A 24,107-nucleotide genomic window follows, 5' to 3' on the forward strand; every position below is an offset into this window, starting at 1 on the left:
AATATTTACACATTCCCATTTAAGAACAAATTAGGCAAATTACATCTGCACCATGAAGTGTAATAATCAGGGGGACATGTTCCTTCTTTTTTTTTATTGCTTTTTTGTCCCTCTTCTTCTCTTTTGCTTAAATGTATTACATTATAGTTAGCCCCTGCCTCACTAGGAGGAACCAAGATTAATGGGGTTCTTTTTTGACTTTAGCAGAAGATTTTTCTTTACCTCATCCTCCACCATAATTTCAGAAATAAAAAAATCTCCATGAAGAGTTTATACAGCAGTATCACCATGACAAATATGAAAGATATACAATTCACACCTGGAAGACCAAATTATAACATTCTGCTACCTAGTGAGCATTAAAACAAAAATTTCAGGGCACCTGGGTGGCTCAGTTGGTTAAGTATCTGACTTTGGCTCAGGTCATGATCTCACGGTTTGTGAGTTCGAGCCCCGTGTCGGGCTCTGTGTTGACAGCTTGAAGCCTGCTTGGGATTCTCTGTCTCCCCCTCTCTCTGCCCCTTTCCAGCTCACGCTTTGTCTCTCTCAATCTCTCTCTCAAAAATAAACATTAAAAAAATTAAACAAAAATTTCAATAAAAATATAAACTTCCAAGATTGCCTTTCATTCAGTTATTTTGGAAGTGTGTTTCTATAATAATTATGTAGGTTAGACTCTCAACTAGTGAATTCACCTTTTATTTTCTAAAAAAAAAAAATGATATACTAGAAATTAATTTAGAAGGTGTTATGTAGAAATAAAATCTGGTATTTATTTAAAACTTAAATGTCCTGGATTTTTACTGACCTACAACATTCCTGTGGAAAGGGGCATCATAGCAATGGAGAAATAAATTTCCAGAATATTCAAGCAACTGAGTTGTCTGCTATGACCACTGAAAGCCAGTGATAAGAATATATTTTGTGTTTCACTTATCACTACTCAGTAGAGAAGACACTTTAAAAAAGCATTAAAATTTTACTACAGGTTTAGGTTATAAATGGCATCTTAAAATAGGTAGAACAAGGATAATTGTTTGCAAAGCACAATTCAGGATTATCTATGTATAAGAGCATCGTATGTTCTAGTAACTTAAATCCAATTCAGTTATTTACAGAAATAATCTGTCTCCATACAGATGCATGAAATTAATATCTCCTACTGTGGCAACTGTTTATTAAGGTGTAGGATTAAGAGCATTTGCAGATTAGAAAAAGCAAAAGTAAATGATTTACATCAGTGCTAAAGATATGCATACACTTAGAAATTTAGGATTAGAAGAGACCTTTAAGGCGACCTGCTCTAACCACTGGAAGTTTAGGGCAATGTGGAAAACGCTAAAACAAGCTCAGTAGATGGTGATTACAACTGGGGGTTTTTTACACTGTACTGCTCACAGGACTTGCTGCCATCATTCTATGTGTCTACAAGAGCTCCTCTGCCCCCACAAAGTCATGAGAAATGCAAAGGTGAAGAATTGCCTGTCAAGATGAGCCTGTCATGGGTCATCCAATGAACACATGCTCCATCCTTAAACACAACTCTGGGAATTAGAGGGGTTCCCGGTCCCCACCTGTCAGACACTGAACACAAGAGGATGACAGGGTTGGGTGGAGGGGAAAGGAGGCAGAGACGTGTATTTCCTGACTCCCTGTGGTTTAACCTGCAAACTTCCTGCTGCATCACTTACAGTCTGCATGTCTATTCACAAGGGTTCTCAAAGGAAACAGTGAGGGCCTGGTGAAGGAACAAGCTCATCTTTTCTTTGTTTTTCTACAGTGAGGCAGGAAAATTTAATAACTCTTTACAGTAAAAGATGGAAGGGCCTTTAGGAAAACACTACCACTGTGCATACAGAAAATTTAGGAATGAATCAAACACACCTGATTATATTTAGATAGTCTAAATACAAAATGGGCAAGTATCACAATTTATGCCAGTACTTATTTTCCTATGTCTGTGTTACCTAAAGTAAATTTATTTTTCTAAATGCCTTTTTGATACAAACCACTGCCTTGAGACTAAGCATATAGTTCTAACATCTAAATACGAAAGAAGAAACCTTTTTCAGGGGCAGCCTATACGTGGTTTTTGCTTTAAAAAAAAAATGTTCATTTATTTTTGAGAGAGAGAGAGAGACAGAGCACAAGCCGGGGAGGGGCAGAGACAGAGGGAGACACAGAATCCGAACAAGGCTCCAGGCTCTGAGCTGTCAGCACAGAGCCCCATGTGGGGCTCGAATTCATGGACCGTGAGATCATGACCTGAGACGAAGTCGAAGTCAGACACTTAACCGACTGAGCCATCCAGGCACCCCATGGTTTTTGCTTTCTGATCCAACAAAAACTCAGTTTACTGCCCCATGTTTAGGGGAAAAGAAACAATATTTTATCTCAGCACTTCCCAGCTGAAAAGTAGAGAGGAAGGACAAAGAGGAAGAAAAGGTTGAATGGAGTGAATTTTCTCAGGATTACTAACTTCTACTGATCTTGAAGCTCTACACTTATTACAAATTGTCCTTATGAGGCTGAGAAGAGGTCTTAGTAAATCTACTTAGTAAACAGAGCAGCTTACAAACAATAGCATTGGCCCAGCCCTTCCTCATTAATAAAAACCTAAGAAATATTTTAATCCACCCTAGTTGCTAAAAAAAATTAAAATACCATTTGAAGATGACAGAGGCTTAATTCTTAGTAGTAAGAAGAGTAACACATATTCTATACCTTCACCTTCAATTCCATTTTATATAAATACTTTGGCTAACAGCAAGTATTTACTATTATTTTTCTGCCAGAAAACTCCAACTCAGATCCTTATCAGTCAAAAGACAAATGAAATCACAGCCATGGTTACTGTGACAGGGATGTCCTACAAATGACCCATGATGGTGAATCAATTTTAATTACATAAAGAACACAAAGGGTTAACTTACTGTATTCCAAGTGAGCACTGAGGAATATGGCAAAAGTTTATCCATGTTACTGGTTTCTGGACATATGCTCCAATATGAAGAAGCTGAACAGATTTGTGAAAGGAAAGGAAAAAAAAAAAGACATGGTTTAATAAGAATAAGGCAGTAGACACTGTCATTCACCACAACAAGCAAACCCAAAAGTGTTTTTATTGCCTTATCCTTACCCTGGAAAGCCTAGCTATTATGGTTTCACTTTCACTAAATGTTCAGGTTCTGCTCTTTACAAGGAGAATAATAATAATAAAACTTATTTGGTACTTCTATCTATCCCAGTGATGTTATACCACTTCACATGGAACTAGCCAACACAAAACGGAACTAAGAAAGTTACATCTCACAGGGGAGAAAAAAATCACTAATAAGGTTATAGAATGAAGATCATATATCCTATCAGTCTCTGAATGGCTGCAACTTCTCAAAGACCATAAGAGAATGAAATTTAATTAGCTGCTGACTGAAATAGAGTTAAGGGGCGCCTGGGTGGCGCAGTCGGTTAAGCGTCCGACTTCAGCCAGGTCACGATCTCGCGGTCCGTGAGTTCGGGCCCCGCGTCAGGCTCTGGGCTGATGGCTCGGAGCCTGGAGCCTGTTTCCGATTCTGTGTCTCCCTCTCTCTCTCTGCCCCTCCCCCGTTCATGCTCTGTCTCTCTCTGTCCCAAAAATAAATAAAAAACGTTGAAAAAAAAAATTAAAAAAAAAAAAAAGAAATAGAGTTAAAAAAAAAACAACAAAAAAACAAAAACAGCTCCTAACCAACATTTTGACAGATTGAGCCATTATCAATTTACTGTTCTCCCTCCAGTAAAAGGGTCAAGGATTCAACTTAATATGCACCATCAGCAACACCTACCAGTTATAAATTCCTGAATGAGGTCAAATGAATGGCAGGCAGAGATATTCTCAGAAATCCACTGAATAATCTTTAAGAAGTGAGAAGACAATTCTGTTAGTATTTACATCTGCACCCTGCGCCCACCACCAAAGAAGTACAAAATATATGCAAATCTTTGGGGCGCCTGGGTGGCTCAGCAACTTTGGCTTAGGTCATGATCTCGTGGTTCATGAGTTTGAGCCCGCATCAGGCTCTCTGCTGTCAGCACAGAGCCTGTTTCAGATCCTCTGTTTCCCTCTCTCTGCCCCTCCTTGCTTGCTCTCTCTCAAAAATAAACATTAAAAAAGGATATATATGTGTGTATACATATATATATATATATATGTATACACACATATGCATATACATACATATATACATACATATATATACACACATATATACACATATATATACATACATATATACACATATATATACATACATATATATACATATATATACACACATATATACATATATATATGAATCTTTTAAAATTCTCTATTTTGGTACTGCCAAAGAACACACTCCTACGTTCTCTTCAAGACACATAATGCAAGACTGTGGCTTAAGTAGTATTATAAATCAGGTCCATTTTACACATCTTTTTTACTAAATGTCCTTGGTTGGAATCCAAGTAAGGCTTCTTCGACCCCATGTTTGTTTTTGCTAGGGTACATCTCATTACAGCGAAATACCAGTGTGAAGGGCTGTGAGATACAGGAGAAAATCAAACCAAACCACACCACTAAGCTTGGAAGCAGCAGACCTGGGTTTGAATCCAGCTAAGCCATCAGTGTGAACATTGTCACACCATCTAACCTTTGTGAGCATCACTATATGGTCCTCCCAAGGGCATGCTGCATCAACAACTCCCTCAGTCTCCACAACCATCCTTTCCTGCTGGAGGACTGAAACTCCTTGTTCCCAGCCTTCCAGTGAAAGGATACTATCAGGCTTACCTAGCCACAGAGCACTCTCACGTTTCTGCTCCTACCAATAAGTTGCTGTTTTTATTTCCAAACGCATTCATGCTAGTTACACTTATTTTCACAATTAGGTAATTTAATAAAATATTACCATAGATGAGTGAAATATGGATGCAAAAAGAGTGTTGTTTGGTCAATAAGAGTTGAATGCTTTGTGGGTTTTTTTTTTAATGTTTATTTATTTTGAGAGAGAGACAGCAAGAGAGAGCGAGCATGCATACATGAACAAACAGGGGAGGAGCAGAGAGAAGGGGAGAGAGAGAATCCCAAGCAAGGTCCACGCCCTGTGCAGAGCCCCATGCAGGGCTCCATCTCATGACCTTGAGACCATGACCTGAGCCAAAATCAAGAGTCAGATGCTCAATGGACTGAGCCTCCCACGCCATCCCAAAAGTTGAATGCTTTGGAAAGACTCAAAGGCATGTCTAAAACACTTACTAAAAAAAAATTAGGTATGAGATAACTAGAAAGGATTAGAAAAAAATGGCCCAATATACACAGATTGTTTTGAAAGATCTTCAAAAACTTGCCCTCCTTAGATTAAAAAAAGAAAAAGAAAGTAAGGTTAAAAAAAAAAGGGGAAAAAAAAAGCAAGAAGTAACAGGAAGTCAGAGACAACACATTACTAGCGGTTTTATGTAAGAAAAATAATTGTGAACTCTAACCACTAATATACAAAGAAAGGGTCTTAGTCTACCTCAAAAGACAGGTGAATAAGTGCACATTTTTTTGGTTTAGGTTAAAATGTTTCAGACATCTTTTCTTCAATTACCCAACAACCTGTTGGTCCCAGTCAAGTCTAAATGGGCAGGGGGGGTTCTCCCAACTTCAAAGGATAGCTGTACAATTAAATGACAAAGTGTGTGAAAGTCCTTCTTCAATTATATCATGCAGTGTAAATATATGCTATCTTTATTACAATATGATAAATATATGCCATCAGATTTAGTTGTTTTGACACTATATATCATATAGAGACCAGGAGGAAAAGTAGATATTTGAGAAACTATTTACTGTTCACTGAGCACTTTCTTGGAATGTTACTGATATAGCTACCATTTTTCACAGTATGGAAAAGAGAGTAGTCAAAAGAACAGACATGCTCACAGTCTGAGGTGTATTTGGGGGGTCTATAAAAAAGCACAAGAAAAGATATTCAAGTTAGGATGGAAACCATAAACTTCAATTAATTGTTACAAACAAAAATGACTTCCATCCATTTCAACCACAAATATATACAGTTGGTGTTGTCCATTTGCCAGTTTTTAAACTTAAGCTACATAACCACCTTGGCTTCCAGGAACCGGCGGTCTCCACCACAGGAGAGCACACAGTGCAACACGGCCATCTTCTCACAGTCTAGCCGAGCGTTCCATAGGAACTGTAATAAATATGACTGGTTGAGGAGTGCCCTATAGAGCTTTCCAGAACACCAATCCAGTACCAGGGACCCTGACAGTGACTGTAAAGGACTATGAGGTAGCATATCAACAACTTCGCTGTTTCCTGGTCAAAAAACAAAAAACAAAAATTACATCAGCAAATAAAAGAAACTCTTCTCACCCAAATGTAAATGTTGCCAAGACAAACCCAAATGGATCATGTTAGTGAATGAAAAATTACAGCCATATCACCATACCTGTCAGAAACAAACTGTGGCAGATTAGGTCTGGATGTTGAATGTTAAGTAGATGAAAAAAATGACCAGGTAAGTAAACAGCCAAGTAATAGTCTGTAGAAGAGAAAGATTTATGTTATCTGCATGTGGCAAGAGCTACATAGGCAAAGATAAAGCCCAGAAGTTCACAGTAGCCCTCTTTGTGCCTCTTAAAAACACAAACGTTTTGACCAGTATAATAATAAGCTGTCTTATATCAGTACATTTCATCTCACTAGCCAGATCTCATTTATTTCTACCTGTGGCTAATTTTCTTCATACATCTAGTCACGGTTATCTTAATTGACATCTGTAATTCCGTTTCTAAGTGAATTGTGGCTTTATATGAACCTAAATGACCTCTGAAAACAAATTAGAAAAAAAAAATCAAGCAAGATGAATTCTTCCTTTATCTGATAGTCTGGGAACAGCTTAAAATGGGAATTTCCTTCCTAGTTTCTGCCAGCTTGGGGATGCTCTAAAATTTAGTTTCCTGTGTTTGCCCACTCATTGTCATCATCACTATCATTATCGTCATTTTGTTTAGAGAACCTTTAAATTGATATTCATCAAAACAATCTCTGCAGGCATTCTGATGCTTTGTGAAATATTAATACATTTCCTTGCATAGCTAACTGCTGAGAATTCACACCTTCACAGTCCCTGCATTAGATAATTTTGTACCAAGAACATTTGTACACAGATTGAAGCAAGGTATAAAAATAGGTTTCTGGGGAATGGGAAGGTGGAAGTAGCCCTTGCCAATAATTTTTCTAGGACCTTAGAAAAACAGAAAAATTCATGCAATAGCAGTGAATTTCACATAGAAGACACATTTAGATTTTAAGTGAGCCAGCTGGACTCTTTTTTTTTTTTCCCTAAGAAGCAAAAAAAAAAAAAAAAAAAAAATCATTTGCATAGAAGGCATTCAGTGGAAAGGAAGGGAAAGAGGATGTAAAACTTGAATGATTTGACTTAGAAGTGCCCTCTCAGTCACAGGGGATTAAGTGATGTTCAAGTCTATAGCACAAATGGTTGCAATAATGTTCTTATTATGGTAACATTTAAGTAGAAAGACACAAATAATGATATAGTAGCATACAGTGGAAAGGGTCTAGGCATCAAATGATCTAAGTTAACTCCTAGTTGTAGCATTTAACCAGTTAATTAGGGTGGTAATTTTGTCCCTGGGAGACAAGGCATTTGGAAATATGTCAGGGTGTTTTGAGTTGTCCCAGTCATTGGCGTGGTAGGGAGTAAAGGTTATTACATCGCTCTACGTGCAGGACACTCTCACACAAAAAGTATTGTTTCATCAAAAATGTCAACAGTACCTGTGGTAGGCCAAATGTTGACCCCCAAAGATGTTTAGGTGCTAATCCCAGAGCCTGTGAATATGTTACCTTAAGTGATAAAAGGCACCTTGCAGATGGGATCAAGGATCTTGAAATGGGGAGAGTATACTGGAACATCCAAGTGGACCCAATGGAACCACAAATGTGTTCACAGGAGGGAGGCAGAGGGAGACCAGACTACAGAGAAAATCATGTGAGGATGAAAGAGATGGGAGTCATGTCGGTCACAAGTCAAGAAATGCTGGCCTCAAGATGCTGCGGGAGGCCAAGGATGAATTCTTCTCCAGAATCTCCAGAAGGAACCATTTCTACCTATACTTTGGCTTAGCCCCTCAAGACTCCAGATTTTAGAATTTTGACTTCCAGATCCCTAAGACAACATTTATGTTGTTTTAAGCCCTAAATTTGTGATAATTTGTTATAGCAGCCATAAGAAACTAACACAGTGCCCCTGACATGAGACACTAAAAGAAGACTGGGTGCACATCTCAGCCTTTCTGAGCCTGACTTTCATTATCTGTAAAATGGGGATAACATCACCAAACAGAATTGTTTTAAGGATCAAGATAATTTAAATAACAAACTTAGCATATAGTATTCATTTTTCAAAATGATAGCTTTTTATTTACCAATGTATCTTTCTTATATAGAGGTGTTTGGGATTTATAGAAAACGTCCCAAAACCCAATCCTTTAGTATTTTAATCAATATAAGCCCCCTTTTAATAGGGTAGCAATCAGGAAAATTGCATGCAATTTATAGGAAAAAATACATCACTCACAAAGCAATACTGTTGTCATAAAAATTACTCCTGGAATAGTTTTAATCCTGGGTATAATTTTGTGCCTATGAGATAAAATGTGTTTAAGAAGGAAAGATAACTTATGTAAGATGGCCTATTTTTACAAAGCTCTAGTATTTCTGCTGGCTCCACGGTCTGAAGACCATAGATTAAATCATGCCTGCCCTTTTTTAAAGTCACTCTCTGGGGAAAAAAAGGAAGGCTACCTTTGACCTCACAAAATGCTAAGGTTATTTTTAGTGGAAAGTTTCCCCTATCACTCTTAGATGGGATGTTGATGTAGCATTCGCTACTTGATAATAATCAAGTCTCAGACCAAGGAAACCTTATATTTATCTCTCTTACCACAGGAAGCAGTAGAATCAGGCCTCTCTAAAGTAATTTCCCACAGGTTCAAAGCTCATGTTAACATTTGCCACATACTAGCCCACTCAGCCTTAGATACCTCACCAATAGTATCATTCAAAAGAAAAATATTTTTATGTACTTTCTTATCATTTTCATTCTCATTTTGCCAAGTTCCCTCACATCACACCTTCCTAAGCCTTTGTCATGACAGTAGAAGGACTGGGGAACAGGAATAGGGGAATACATCAAAGAATCATGTGCTCTAAAGCTGAAGCTTTTCTTTTTAAATATTGTCATGTCCCTTGGGTAGGCAAGCAATACTTCTGTTATTTAGTTCTGTGCTAACCTGTTTGTGACCCTCACCCCAAATGACATGCAAAAGCAGCTTTCAGGAGGTTGGTACAATAAACTCCTTCTTTATTTTCTTCATTATAGATTCCATTAATACGTTCCAACCTAACACTCAAGTTCCCTTACCATATTTACTCAATGAAAATCAACACATTCAAGCTGATCCGTAAATCATTTACAGCTTGGAAGGCTCTAGCAACAGGAAATGGACGATTATTCAAAGACCTTTGTCCTCTCTACAATCAATAATGAAACTGAGGCTCAGAAGGGCTGAGATGTGTGCCCAGGCTTCTTTCCTACTAAAAACACAGGAAAGCTCACAGCCTGTGTTCTCTAAAAAGGGAGATGCATCCCCCCCACCAAAAAAAAAAGCTGATCTGGATGGGGGGACACAAATACGTCCATTAGGGTTGGTCTATAAGCCTTGAAAAAGACATAGGTCAGGAAAAAATATATTATAAAAATATTAACTAACTTAATACAGTTGACTATTGAACAACAGACAAATTACGGGTGCTAATGTGTCCAGAGAAAACCTTCCCCTATCAGGTTTCAGAGAGGTCAGTGATTGTCCTCACAATCCGAGTCCTGAAGAGGTAGGAGAAAATGGGGTGCACAGATGAGAAAATGAGATATAAAAGGCTGAGTATCACATGTACTAGAAAGGAGTGTCAGAGCAGAGAGACCCATCTCCCTCTCACTCACCAAGGTTGAGAAAAGTAAGGCCCTTTGTCACATGTGAGTCAACACTCCCAAGAGCAGCAGTGAAGGTCTTGCCGTGCCCTGTGGGTAGAGAACAGGAAACCAAGAAAAGAATGGTAAGAAACAAAGAGCCGGAATCCCACCCAAGGCTATTACTCTATGTGATACTCTCAACATTTAGGAGCTGTGAAACTGACAAAGCATGTGTCTGACTTCTGGATTTCGTGGTTCCCCATCATTCTCCAAAAACCAGCAGAGAAAATGGATCACAAGTGCAATCACCATCTAGTACTTGTTCTGGGCTTGGAGTATAATATTAGACTTTATAAGATGGGTTGTGCTCAGATAGAAGGATCTGAAGCATTTTGTTGTAATGTTTATCACTTAACATTTATCATAAACAGTCAACACATATATGTTACGTGTATTCTACATTGTACTCTAACAGCAAAGAAAAAATATTAAGAAAAATTGTAAGGAAGAGAAAATACATTTATAGAACTCTACTGTGTTTATCGAAAAAGCCCTGCATGTAAGTGGATCTGTGCACTTCAAATCCACGTTGTTCAAGGGTTAACTGTATTCATCATTAATGAATTTATTCAGGAAACATGTATTATATAGGTATAAAGGTATAGAATGTACTGATAAAATTCATTACAAGGTAATAAGTCTTTAAAATTTATCTAACTTGCTACCATTTGGAAAAAGTGATTATGTAAAAGTAAAAAAAAAAATAAGAATAAATGGCATGTACCTTTATGAAAGTAAAACACTGAATATGTGAATTTTTCCCAAGAGTCAAACTTCGGACTGTAACACACACATAAACTTCCTAGAAGTAAGAAGGTATTTAGTAGAGCTGAAAAGAATAGGAGACAAATAAAAAGTTTCCTAAGTCACTTAACCTGGCTTCTATTCCTTTAGACGTTCTGCCTCAACTTAATACAGAGATTATTTCCCAAATCTAGAAATGGTCTATTAATAAGTTAACAAGTTGCTAATTCCACAGTTACTCAGCACACACATAAGCAATGTATTGTGATGAGCTACTAAATAATAGGAAAATGAATAGAGATACACTCCTACATATGAAATCATGAGTGTCTAGAGAAATTTACAAAGCTTCATAAGATTCTCCTAATATACATATACTGCCCTGCTCTCTTATTTAGCTTGCCTTCCAGGCCATTACTAATAGCTATAGACCCTAGTTTAACAAAAATGTACCTCTTCTTTACAGAAAGTTTCCAGTCTTCTTTGTTATCTGGAATGGAAGGCAAACTGGGCCAATAAAAGCAAATGTGTGTTGGACCATACCCAAACATATTTGGGTCACCAAGAGCCTTGGTCCAAGGGCAAAGAAGTGTTTGTGGCACAAAGCAGTCCTCCCAGATGAGCCCTGACTGCCTTTACTTACCCCATCACTCCAGAACACCCTCAGCCTTCACCCCTCCTTCAGTGTGTAATATGTCCATCATCTCTAGCAGCTGTTGCTATGTGGATAGACTAGATATTCTCATCAAAGACCTACCATTGAGGGCATTATACAGAAACTGATACTTCCAATGCTAATGTTTATGTGATTACCCAAAATAGGAGATTTCCAGGTGGAAAGGAACTTAATTAACAAGGAATCTGGAAACCTGGGTTCTGGTCCCAGAACTACAATTAGCTAGCCATGTAAATTCAATCATTACTTCAGTGAATAGCAGTATTTCCTCTGTTATACTTCACTAGGTCCTTTGTCAAAGAATCAGGGTGGCCAAAAAAAAAAAAAAAAAAAAAAAAAAAAAAAGCGCCAATTTTCTCTAAGAAGGCTATTCAAAGACATATATGAGAATTTTGTTATAATATTTATCATTTGTGACTATTTTTAATGACATTTAAAACCGCACCATATTGTTAGAAGTATATTTTATTGCAATATCTTAAGTACAAAAGAATTTAAAAGAGTAATTTTATCAGATAAAAATAGTAACAATTCTACTAGATGTAAAATTACTGTTATGGCTACTGAGTATACAATAATAACTTTTCTTTAAAATTACAGCAGACTAAGAAACCAAGTAACACTATACTAAAGCTTAAACAAAAATAGTAATTATAACAGTTAAAAAAGTTCTATGTACCACTTGGACTATTTTTATAAAGTAAAGATACTACCAGCAAAAAACTACTGGTTTACCCTGTCCTTTTATGTTCTATGATCACAAGGAGAAAGAAATTTTCAGCAAACATAGTTAAAAATTTAGCCTCTCTAGTAATTACAAAATAAAATCTTTTTTAAAGGCACCATATTTTTTCTTTCAAATTAGCAAAGTTTTTAAAATGATAATCAATTCTGTCAAGGGAGCAGTAGGAAAAACATTCTCAAGTAAGAAGGAAGTTGCTACAACCTCTCTGAAACACAGTTTGGCAGAGGATTAAATATATTCACACCTGTCGACCCAAATTCTTCTTGTAGGAATCTATCCTGTAGCATGAACATGAAATGTCCACAATAAAGAAGATGATATCCACCCCCCCCCCTTCTAGCAAAATCCTCCACACCATCCTTTAGAGAATGGAGGTCATCATTTTTCTTGTTTTGCAGAAAGTTGAAGTGAGATGTAAAATAAATGTACCCAATTACATTCACCAGGAGCCATCTTCAGATCTCATAAGCAAACGTTTCCAAATAGTTACTAGGTTGTGGCTTAGTTACCCTTCCCTAGCCCAAAGGTGGGAAAAATAATAAAGACACAGCAAGGTGACACGGGTGTGCACCGACTCTGTGAAGCTTGTCCCATGGATAGAACTTTCTTTGATAATGGAAATGCTTTATATCTGTTGTCCAAATTGGTTGCCACTAGCCACATGTGGCTATCGAGCACTTAAAATGTACCTACATAAAAACAAGGATATCAGAAAATTTTTGGATGCTATCTATGTTTCTGAAAAAGGAACAGTTCAGCAGGCTGATGAATAAAATCTAACTTGTCTAGCTACAGAAATACCAAGATGCCAGACAATTTATCAGACTTGTTTGTGAATTTTAAAGATGCAATAAAAGCTGTATTGATTTGGGGAAAATTTTTTTAAATAAAATGTAGCTACTGTGACTCTTTTCTGTTTAACTTTAATAAATGTAAATAGCATGTGGCTAGTGGCTGCCATACTGGACAACACAGCAATGGAGCACTGGTTCTCAACCTGGAAAGCATATTAAACTCACCTGGGGCTTACAGATTCTCAAACCTCCCCTTCAATCAACTGAAAAAGAATCTCTGAAGGTGAGACCCAGGCATCAGTATTTTTAAAATGTGCCTAGGGCACATTAAGTTCTCTAAACCTCAGTTTCCTCATCTATAAAAGAAAATATAGAACCTACTTCATATAGTTCTTACATAGGAATTAAATGAGATGTATGTATAAAGCTCTGCCAAAGAAGTTATGTCTGGCTATAAAGGTTAGCTGCGATTATGATTATTCCAGAATGATTCTGCTGCTATTTACAAGTTGGGGGAACTCACTTGGGGGAAGTCAGAGTTTCAAAAAAAAAAAAAAAAAAAAAAAACAAAAACAAAGCATGCTCTTAATGGTGTATCCAGAAAGAGATGTTTAATAAATATTCATCAATGATGAAGATAAAATCTCAGAGTTGGCTAGCCTTTGGGAAACTATTTGGACAATGAAAGCTATTATGGGCAAAGTTTTCCAAGGGAAATTATCTCATTGTAAAAGGCTCTATAAAATGCTAAAACACAAGACTAATTCTGGGAACTTGTGAAGGGCAACTCTTGCAATTATATGAACAGGAAAAGAGAATTTACACTTTTCACCCCTCACTACCTCCCAGTAGGTGGTGCACAAGAAAGAATACAGCCACTGACTGAAGTACAGCTATAGAGTGGACTATTAGGAAAAGAATATTTTCCTTCCTTCACTGCTTTAGGAAGTCTCTGATTTACCCTCCTGCTATAAACTATCTTTAAAAATCTGCATTAATTATGGGGTGCCTGGGTGGCTCAGTCGGTTGAACATCCAACTTTGGCTCAGGTCATGATCTCACAGTTCGTGAGTTCAAGCCCCACCTCAGGCTCTATGCTGATAGTTTGTGCCTGGAGCCTGCTTCGGATTCTGTGTCTCCCTCTGTCTCTGCCCCTACCTTGCTTGCACTCTGTTTCTCAAAAATAAACAAACATTAAAAACATTTTAAAAAAATCTGCATGAACTCAATCTTAATACATAAGTGGCAGCACTTTTGCCCACCATCACCGCTCATGAGCACCCCCATCATCCAGATTTTCAGCTCTAATTCCTTGGAAGGTAGTGGATTTCATTTCTTAGGGCAGGAAAATTCAGGACATAGATGCTTTTGAGCATGTAACAAGCAATGTTGAAAGGACAGAGTAGCTCTTAATGACCAATATGGGACAAATGAACACCAAATATTATTATGGCATCAGTGACATAAGATCAGGTTTGTTTACAACCCTGAGTCTGATCAGCATTCACTGCATGAACCCTGTTCTCTGGTCTCCACACCCGAGGAAAATTAAGCTCTCTGGTACAGAGGGAGCCATATAGGGATTAGACTATCTGTTCCCTTCTCCATTCCTACTTCACTGAACTAGGCTTTTGTTTGGTAACTGCAAAGGTGAAAAATCATTTTTACAAGAGAAATTTGGGAAATACATGAGGTGACAGCTTGAGTTAAAAACTAAAAGGATGCTTCCTGGCTTGTTTGCATCTTACATCAGGACGTATCCCATTTGAAACAGGCTTATTTGTATTTCGAAGCTGACTGTGAAGAACAAGGCTCATTTTCTACTGTCCTAGACATTGCTGGGAAAGGAAAAAAAGCAGACTCTTCCCCTTCTGGTGCAGATAAACCCAACATTTTATTGAATAAGAAACATCATAGATCACCCATCTGTAAGTTATAGCTGCTACTGTTCATGAGAAATTCCTATGGGAATAAAATGAAAAGGAATAAAAGCTTCAAAGAATGAAAGCCTAAAATGATTGTTTATATTTGGCAGATTTAAAATAAAGCACCAGGGAAGAGCCTACCCAGGTCCCTCCACACGAGCTCAGGATCCCGTTACTTCCCACCTTCCGAGCAAATTCATTCTACCAAAGATTCCTCTCTGCTGTGTGTTGTCATCTTTTCTCTTGCCACTAAATACCATGTAAGCATTCAAGCATACTGGAGTCTCTACCATCCTCAAAAATAATACTCCCTAAATCTTGCTACCCCTTCTAGCTGCTGCCCCTCTCATGTCTATACCTGCTATGATTTTTTTCACCTCCCATGTGCCACTACCCAGCACAACCAGGATTTCACTGCAATCACCCACAGTAACCTCCATGCTGCCAGACCACACGGACTCCACTGCTCACTGCCTAGTAACAGTTAGCCAATTTCCCCTTTGTAAAACCCTCTGCCTTTGGCTGCTATAGTAAAACAACTGCTTTTCCCCTTCTCTCTCCAGACCTTCTTTTTCCTTTTTCTTTGGATATTCCACCCAATCTTTATATATTTTGCTTTTCAGATCTTATTCCTAAACTTCTTCCCTTTTGACCCTATACCCCTCCCATGACTTCAAATGCCAACTGCAGACTTAATGACTTCCACATTTATTCATGTCCAGTCCCGACCTCTCTTCTAAGTCCCAGATCTCTTAGTTAACATGTCCAAAACAACCCTCACAATCTCTCTTTCTAAGCCTGACCCAAACCACTATACCTCAGTAAATGGCACCACTGTTCACCCATGTGAGAAACCTGAGAACCATTCCTTTCCAGCTAATTGATAGCAAGTCTTCTCAGTTCCATCTCCAAATGCATCTCAAACCCACCAAATTACCACCTCTGCCATCCTAGTTCAAGCCATCCCCCTCCCAAATGTACGACCATAACCTCATCCTAACTGCTCATCTCCCTACTTTTTCTCTTGCCTCCTATCCATTCTTCACACAGCAGCAAGCGATCTTTTAAAAATACATACCTAATCACATCACTGCCTGCTTAAAACACTTCAGTGAAGGGGCACCTAAGTGGCTCAGTCGGTTACGTGTCCGACTTTGGCTTAGGTCCTGATCTCATGGTATGTGAGTTCAGGCCCCACGTTGGGCTCTATGCTGACAGTGCAGAGCCTGCTTGGAATTCTCTCTCTCTCTCTCTCTCTCTCTCTCTCTCTCTCTCTCTTAAAATAAATAAATAAAAACTTAAAAACCACAACATTCAGTGAAGGAGCATCAAGGAGTGCCAAGTAAAAAGCTGTTGGGGACTAAGGCAGTCGCATGATACTACAATAGCTCACAGGTTACTCCTGCAAAGATTAAAATGTACCTTTTAAGGGAGACAGGCAGTGGTTACCACGTGACCAAATGACCAAACTTAGCATCACAAGTAGTAGGACATCCTGACATTATGTGCCTCCCGATCTGGTGCGAGTAAATTTCACAATATTACCCATGAAGTACTCTTATGAAAAAAATTTAACTTATGTGTAATGATGCCTTTCAGTCTAATTATCAACATACAGGGAATGTGGAAGACAGAGGAAGAAGTTAAATACTTCCACAAGGAAACAGACAAATCCAGAATGCAGGGTAACTGGTCTGGACACTTCAAAATATCAATGTTGTAGGGGAAAAAAAATACAAAAAAAACAGGGGGTGGGGACAGAGGATAGGAGGAGGGGAGTGGTCTACATTAAAAGAGACTACAAAGACATAACCAAATATAATAACAAATCTTGATGGGATCCTGACTTTAAAAATTATGCACACAACATATATTCATTTTTATACATATACACAAATATATAACACATATACAAACATATATAGAAATCTAAACACATATAGAACTTTTCTGAAATAATTATGGAAATTTGAATATGAAATTATTACTGATTAGTGTAATTCATTTTTTTCAGTGATAATGGAACTGAGGTTATGTTAAAGAGTGTCCTTAACCTAAGGAGATACATGCTAAATAATGTACTGGTAAACTGTCAGGGTGTCTGCAACTTACTTTTGAATGGCTTAGTCAAAAGGAAGAAAATGGTACCTGTGTTTGGGGAGAGTGATCAAGCAAATACTGTAAATGATACAATTAAGTAAAAGGTACATGAATGTTCATTCTGTCCTTGAGACTTGTTGTAATGTTTGGGCATTCTCAAAATAAAATGTCAAAAAAAGAAAAAAAAACCTTTAATGACTTTAGACTCAGGATAAAAATATGAAGTCGTTCATGGTCTGCAAGGCCCTACGTAACCTTGCTCAAGCCACCTCTCCGCCACAGTTCTCTCCCCCTTGCTCCCTCTACTTCAGTCACACTGTTCTTAGCTCATTTACACCCTCCAAGTCTCACGTGAAATATCCTTGCCTTCCTAAACTCTCAAGACTGGTTTATGGAGGGACTTTGTGCCTGAGACCTGGGATGAACAGGAAAAACTGGGAGAGACTAAGAAAGAGTGAGGTGGGAAAGCAGACACTTTTCAGGACTAAGACAGAACGTGCTGGAGGGTAAGAGCACAGGGACAGACTAGCTGAACTAGAACATATTTGAAGATATTAGTACCTTCTATCATACACTCTCATGACTTCCTAATTCCTACAGTTTATCAAGATTCTATTGAAATACTCTGTGTGCACTTATTTAATGTCTAAAATTCAAATAGTGGATTTTACTAATGAAAATTAGGTCATTTTTTCTCATCATCATTTCTCCAATACCTAGCATACGGTAAGTCTCCATAAACATTGGCTTAGTGAATACCACATAATCTGGTTTTAAAGGAATACAGTTTTATTCCAAGTGCTACTTAACTCAGTGGTAACTGTCTACTCAAGCTAGGGTATTAAAAATGGCTATCAAATTTAGTTATTAGTGTTGACTTTGTAGAGGCTTACAGTACACTAAACTTTATGTCAAGCTTTGATTGCTAGCTCAGTAAGTTCTAGAACGGCTCTTAAAGCAGCCTGATACATAGGTTTAGAGTCCAAATATATTAGTAGGCCTGACACAAAAAGCATCCTCATAATTGTATGACATTTGTTAAAAGACGGAACAGGTGAGAAAATGTAGATTGATTACATACGAATCCATCCCCTCTATTAAAAAGCACAAAAAAATAACCCTGCTGACTGTGGCTTCCTTTATGCAGACAACAGATGTATAAAATTGGAGTGGAGAAGATAATTTGATACACTGTATAAATATCCATAGGATCACTTATGTAAGATTGTGGCTCTATTATATTTTAAGGATCCATATATCTAAACAATGACTAAATTTTTTGTAGAACTCAAGTATAATTGAATAAATTGATAAATATAATCCTGGTTCTACCTGTATGGTTGGTAAAAACGCACAGGGTCAGGTGTTTCGATAAGTTCTCTTGGTCTTGAAGATCATCACATCCAAAGTTTACAAGTCTAAAAACATAAAGCATAAGAAACTGTGAATGCCTTTAAAAATTAGTTCTCTTGGGGTGCCTGGGTGGCTCAGTTAGTTAAGCAACAGACTCTTGGTTTTGGCTCAGGTCATGATCTCACAGTTTGTGAGTTCAAGCCCCATGTTAGGCTCTGTAGTTGGCAGTGTGGAACCTGTGTGGGATTCTCTCCCTCTTTTCTCCGCCCCTCCCCTGCTCTCTCTCTCTCCCTCAAAATAAATAAATAAACTTAAAAAAAAACTAGTTTCCTCTTTCACTTAACGCAGGGAGCATTGAATAATGGACTACGTTGTAAACTTGAAACTAACATAACATTGTGTGTCAACTACACTTGAATAAGAATCTTTTAATTGCTTCATATTTATTTGCTTTCTTATTTATTTATTTATTTATTTATTTATTTATTTATTTATGAGAGAGAGGGAGGAAGAAGGGAGGGAGAGATGGGCAAAGAGAGTTAGAGAATCCCCAGCAGGCTCTACACTGTCAGCACAGAGCCTGATGCAAGGCTTGATCCCACAAACCATGATATTGTGACCTGAGCTGAAATCAAGAGTTGATGCTTAACTGACTGAGACACCCAGACACCCTTAATAGGAAGAATTTTTTAAAAATAAAAAATAGGGGCGCCTGGGTGGCTCAGTCGGTTGAGCGGCCGACTTCGGCCCAGGTCATGATCTCGCGGTTCGTGGGTTCGAGCCCCGCGTCGGGCTCTGTGCTGACAGCTCAGAGCCTGGAGCCTGTTTCAGATTCTGTGTCTCCCTCTCTCTGACCCTCCCCCATTCATGCTTTGTCTCTCTCTGTCTCAAAAATAAATAAACGTTAAAAAAAAAATTAAAAATAAATAAATAAAAATAAAAAATAAAGTTCCCTCATAAAGGATAGTAACTGCTATAACATACCCACCAAGGTAGAGACTTGTTCCTGAGAAATTTAAGTAGATAATGTGGGCCTTTTTGTTTAAAAGTTCTATAAAACTGGGAATGCAAGCTGGTGCAGCCACTCTGGAAAACAGTATGGAAGTTCCTCCAAAAATTAAAAATAGAACTACCTTACGACCCAGCAATTGCACTACCAGGTATTTATCCAAGGGATACAGGTGTGCTGTTTCCAAGGGGCACATGCATCCCCATGTTTATAGCAGCACTATTGACAATAGCCAAAGTTTGGAAAGAGCCCAAATGTCCATTGATGGATGAATGGATAAAGAAGATGTGGTATATGTACACAACGGAGTATTACTCAGCAATCGAAAAGAATGAAATCTTGCCATTTGCAACTACATGGATGGAACTGGGGGGTATTATGCTAAGTGAAATTTGTCAGTCAGTGAAAGACAAATATCATATGACTTCACTCATATGAGGACTTTAAGAGACAAAACAGATGAACATGAGGGAAGGGAAACAAAAATAATATAAAAACAGGGAGGGGGACAAAACAGAAGAGACTCAAATATGGAGAACAAACTGAGGGTTACTGAAGGGGTTGTGGGAGGGGGGATGGGCTAAATGGGTAAGGGGCACTAAGGAATCTACTCCTGAAATCATTGTTGCACTATATGCTAGTTAATTTGGATGTAAATTTACAAAAATAAAAAATAAAATTAAAAGAAAAAAAAGTTCTTTAAAAACGTGATAAAAAACAAACAAACAAACAACCAAACAAAGAAACCCAGGAGGCACCTGGGTGGGTCAGTTAAGTGTCCGACTTCAGCTCAGGTCATGATCTCACAGTTCCTGGGTTCAAATGCCTCATCAGGCTCTGTGCTGATGAGATTCTGTGTCTTTGGACCAGACATCGGATTCTGTGTCTCCCTCTCTCTCTCTGCCCCTCCCCCACTCACGCTCTGCCTCTCTCTCAAAAATAAACAAACATTTAAAAAAGAAAAAAAAAAACCTACCATACAGAAATGGCATGGTGCTGGCAATAGAGAAAAAAATACATAAAAACAGAAGTTGAAAGTGATGTAACTTTTTTCTAATAAGAGTGCTGCATATACTGTTTCAAAATAAGTACAACTGAGTGTTCCTATGTGATGAAATAAAGCTACTGAAATATAGAACAGTTTAGGGTTATCAGTAGTCTAATTCAAGACAACTTTCATTTCTTCTGTGCACTAGTGGGCTTCTGCCTATTTTTTCAAAAGTGTTCATGTTTTTACTATGTGTAAATAGTCTGGGGGGAAAAAAGCTCACCTTTTGTGTAAAAAGGAAAACAAATAGCAACACAACAGATAAAACTGAGCTACAATCCTCTTTGATGGCAACAAGGAAAGGGTTTTGATGTTGGATTCTAAATGCAGCCCTCCCTGATTCATCAAATCCTTTTATTGAATCACAGGGAGAAGAGCACTTCCACAGATCAAAATAAATGGAAACATCCTACAGAAATAAGTGGCTACAAAAATCAATATGATTGACTTTACATGGAAAACCCTGTGTTTGTGCTTGATAAAGTCGTTTATGTTCCCTATAGAGGACAGAAATCTAAAAAATCACACACACACACACACACACACACACACACACACGGAATACTGAACTGTCCTTTTATCTGTATACCACAGATTAAATATAAGTATAAACATTCTGCCCACAAGTGTCTATAAAAATTAGTTGTAAACTATGAATAACTTACTTAAATCCTGAGTCACTTAATGTTATATCCAAGGGTGCTTCAAACTGTCAAAAAAATCATGAGAAAATAAACCAAAAAACAACATTAAGCGTTGATAGTTCTGAGCCCAGAGCAAGTCTGACAATGCTGTGCTTGCCTTTTGATGAAGAACCTATTTATTTAACCATCATTATCTTCAGAGATTATCTCCTAAATCCACAGCACAGGAAGTCCACTGGAAATATTCTGGCATTTACATACAATCACAAGCTTGGTGTATATTTATTTCTTAAAGGGCTAATACTTGGCAAACTTTGCCTTGGATCTGAGTATCATAAATAGGTTATATAATAAGCCAGTCAGTAGGGGTAGACTTTTACAAGACACAGATGACCATGTACGGAGGGAAAGACTGGGTGTCTTTAGAAGGAGAATGAGTTTAAAAAAAAAAAAAAGGCAGGAGGAGTAAATGAAATTCTTGTAACAGTATAATATCAATCTATATTAGACACCAATATTAATCCTAGGGAAGAAGAATAACATTCTATCCATCACAGGTAAAAGATACTTATAATTCCTCCTCATGAGACTAGCATTCCAAATGGCTTTGCCAAGAGTGATGCTAGATTTTTACTAATCAGACTATACACTCTCATTGACATTTTACTCCATACTCAAATTCACTATCCTCACAAGTCTTTTGGGGTCAAATGACTTGTAATTATTTAAAGCTATCTACTATAGATAATTCCTATTACCTTCTACTAGACCTCACTTATATACTTGTTTCTTTAATGAGAGACATTCAGTTAGCAGAAACTTCCTATGTGCTCTTCTAATCACCTATATTGATTGTATATATTATAGAGTTGAAGCCTTAAGAGGCAAGAAATGTGCTACTTGCTCATACAAGTGACTAATGCAACAAGAAGTCTAAGATGCTCTTTCTGATAACAGCTCTCTTTAAAAGGAGGCCATGTGTTATAAAATTTCCTATAGTCCCATCATTCTCTAGACTTACCATTAAGTTAAACTTCTCATCAGCAGAAAACTGGAGGCATTTTAAAATACTCCTTGACTTCTAGAAGAAAAAACAGGATAAATGACAAATCACAATTTAAAAAAACAATAAAAACACTAGTAAAAAAAAGAAAAAGAGAGAGGGAGAGTGAAAAGGAAGCAACCAAGAAGCAAACAGTGATGAAAACCTTTTCACGTTTTTAATAAACCTTCGTTGACTTCCCCATTAATGAAAATGCAGTAATTATAACAATGATAATGTCAAAATTAAATTGTTCCTGTGAAAGGAGGCCAGTGGACTCATTTTTACCTTTAGGTCAATGTAGTATAATCTCTGCTCTGACATATCCCATTGAGCCCAAACAAAATCCTCAGCTACTCTCTCTCTCGGGAGATGACCAGAGTCTTTAATTACCTAAAGAGGCAAAGAGATTTTAGAAATAAGTAACTATTTTAAAGGAGACTATATCTGGATTTCATTATTATTCTGCATATTCTATCTTTATAATACATACAGATATTGCCACGGTTTATTTTTCGCAGTCCCTGATCCCCAACACATATACATGGAAAGCCTTTCCAGAAAAGATTTAAGGCACTATTTCATTACTTACTCTTTCCAACCATTTTATAATAAGCAATATTACTCTTGTCCCTAGTTTGCCAGATAGGCCAGGGATGTTGAAGGCAAGGCCACACCTACCACAAATCAATACCTAGGCTAACAGAAGGTTCAGAGTTTCCCATTCTGCACCTAATCCACTCAGGTATCTGCAGACAAAAGGACTTTACTACCAAAGGCAGCAGCTGTGAGGCCAAGGAAAGAACTCAGGCCTAGGGGTGAGGGGTATTGGGCAACAATCCCAGATCGGCCATAAAGTATTCATGCCATGCTTCTTACCTTTATCTCTTCCACAATGAGTATGGTGATACTGCCCATCCTTCAAGCAATACTTTACTACACATCCTTCAAGGCCTAACTTAGGCACTGCCTCCTGTACAAAGCCCTCCTTCACCTGTCCCCCAAACCAAGGCAAAACTCACTACCTCTGTATTTCTATGGTACTCTGGCATATTTCTTTTTTTTTTTTTTTAGTTTTTAATTTTCAAGTTAGTTAACACAGAGTGTGGTCTTGGCTTCAGGAGTAGAATCCAGTGATTCATTCCTTTCATACAACACCCAGTGCTCATCCCAAAAAGTGCCCTCCTTAATGCCCATCACCCATTTTCTCCACCCCCATCAACCCTCAATTTGTTCTCTGTATTTAAGAGTCTCCTATGGTTTGCCTCCCTCTGTGTTTTTATCTTATTTTTCCTACCTTCCCCTATCTGTTAAGTTCCTCAGATTCCACATGAGTGAAACCATGTGATATCTGTCTTTCTCTGCCTTATTTTGCTTAGCATAATACCCTCCAGTTCCATCCACATTGTTGCAAATGGCAAGATTGCATTCTTTTTCATCACCAAATTGTATTCCTGTGTGCGTGTATATGTGTATGTATACACACCACATCTTCTTAATCCATTCATCAGTTGATGGACTTCTGGGCTCTTTCCATAATTTGGCTATTGTTGATAGCACTGCTGTAAACATTGGGGTGCATGTGCCCCTTCGAATCAGCACTCCTGTATCCCTTGGGTAAATTCCTAGCAGTGCTACTGCTGGGTCATAGGGTAGGTCTATTTTTAATTTTTTGAGGAACCTCCACACTGTTTTCCAGAGTGGCTGCACCAGTTTGCATTCCACCAACAGTGCAAGACAGTTCTCCTTTCTCCACATCCTTGTACTTTGGCATATTTCTATTACAGTTACATTTAACTACTCCTATAAGTCTACCCCAATGAGTATGCACTCCCCTTCAACACCTTTATATTTTCAACAAGATTCTTAACTTTGGGGAGCCCATCTTATTTCCATTTTTTCTGAAATTTGTTAAATTAGGAGAGATTTGGGGACTCACAGA

At 37.8% G+C, this 24,107-nt stretch overlaps 1 protein-coding gene across 13 annotated transcripts in view; it reads right to left on the reverse strand.

Annotated features, from left to right (window-relative positions):
- Window positions 1–24,107, reverse strand: part of GSAP (gamma-secretase activating protein) — a 204,477-nt gene that overhangs the window by 31,028 nt on the left and 149,342 nt on the right. For 10 of the 13 annotated variants that reach the window (XR_009609966.3, XR_009609967.3, XM_060632294.3 and 7 more), the window contains 10 exons: window positions 22,454–22,558; window positions 22,145–22,204; window positions 21,145–21,188; window positions 18,402–18,487; window positions 10,810–10,914; window positions 10,056–10,133; window positions 6,477–6,569; window positions 6,126–6,343; window positions 3,825–3,894; window positions 2,934–3,016 (listed from right to left, as the gene is read on the reverse strand). Coding sequence is in view for 11 of the 13 variants with exons in the window: in XM_060632294.3 (XP_060488277.2) it covers window positions 2,934–3,016; window positions 3,825–3,894; window positions 6,126–6,343; window positions 6,477–6,569; window positions 10,056–10,133; window positions 10,810–10,914; window positions 18,402–18,487; window positions 21,145–21,188; window positions 22,145–22,204; window positions 22,454–22,558 (942 nt within the window). In the remaining 2 variants the exon portion in view is untranslated. The remainder of the gene's footprint in view (window positions 1–2,933; window positions 3,017–3,824; window positions 3,895–6,125; window positions 6,344–6,476; window positions 6,570–10,055; window positions 10,134–10,809; window positions 10,915–18,401; window positions 18,488–21,144; window positions 21,189–22,144; window positions 22,205–22,453; window positions 22,559–24,107) is intronic. The other 3 variants (XM_060632290.3, XM_060632293.3, XM_060632295.3) reach the window with 2 other exon arrangements.

Source organism: Panthera onca, chromosome A2, assembly GCF_046562875.1.
Source record: "Panthera onca isolate mPanOnc1 chromosome A2, mPanOnc1 haplotype 2, whole genome shotgun sequence".
NCBI classification, from domain to species: Eukaryota; Metazoa; Chordata; class Mammalia; order Carnivora; family Felidae; genus Panthera; species Panthera onca.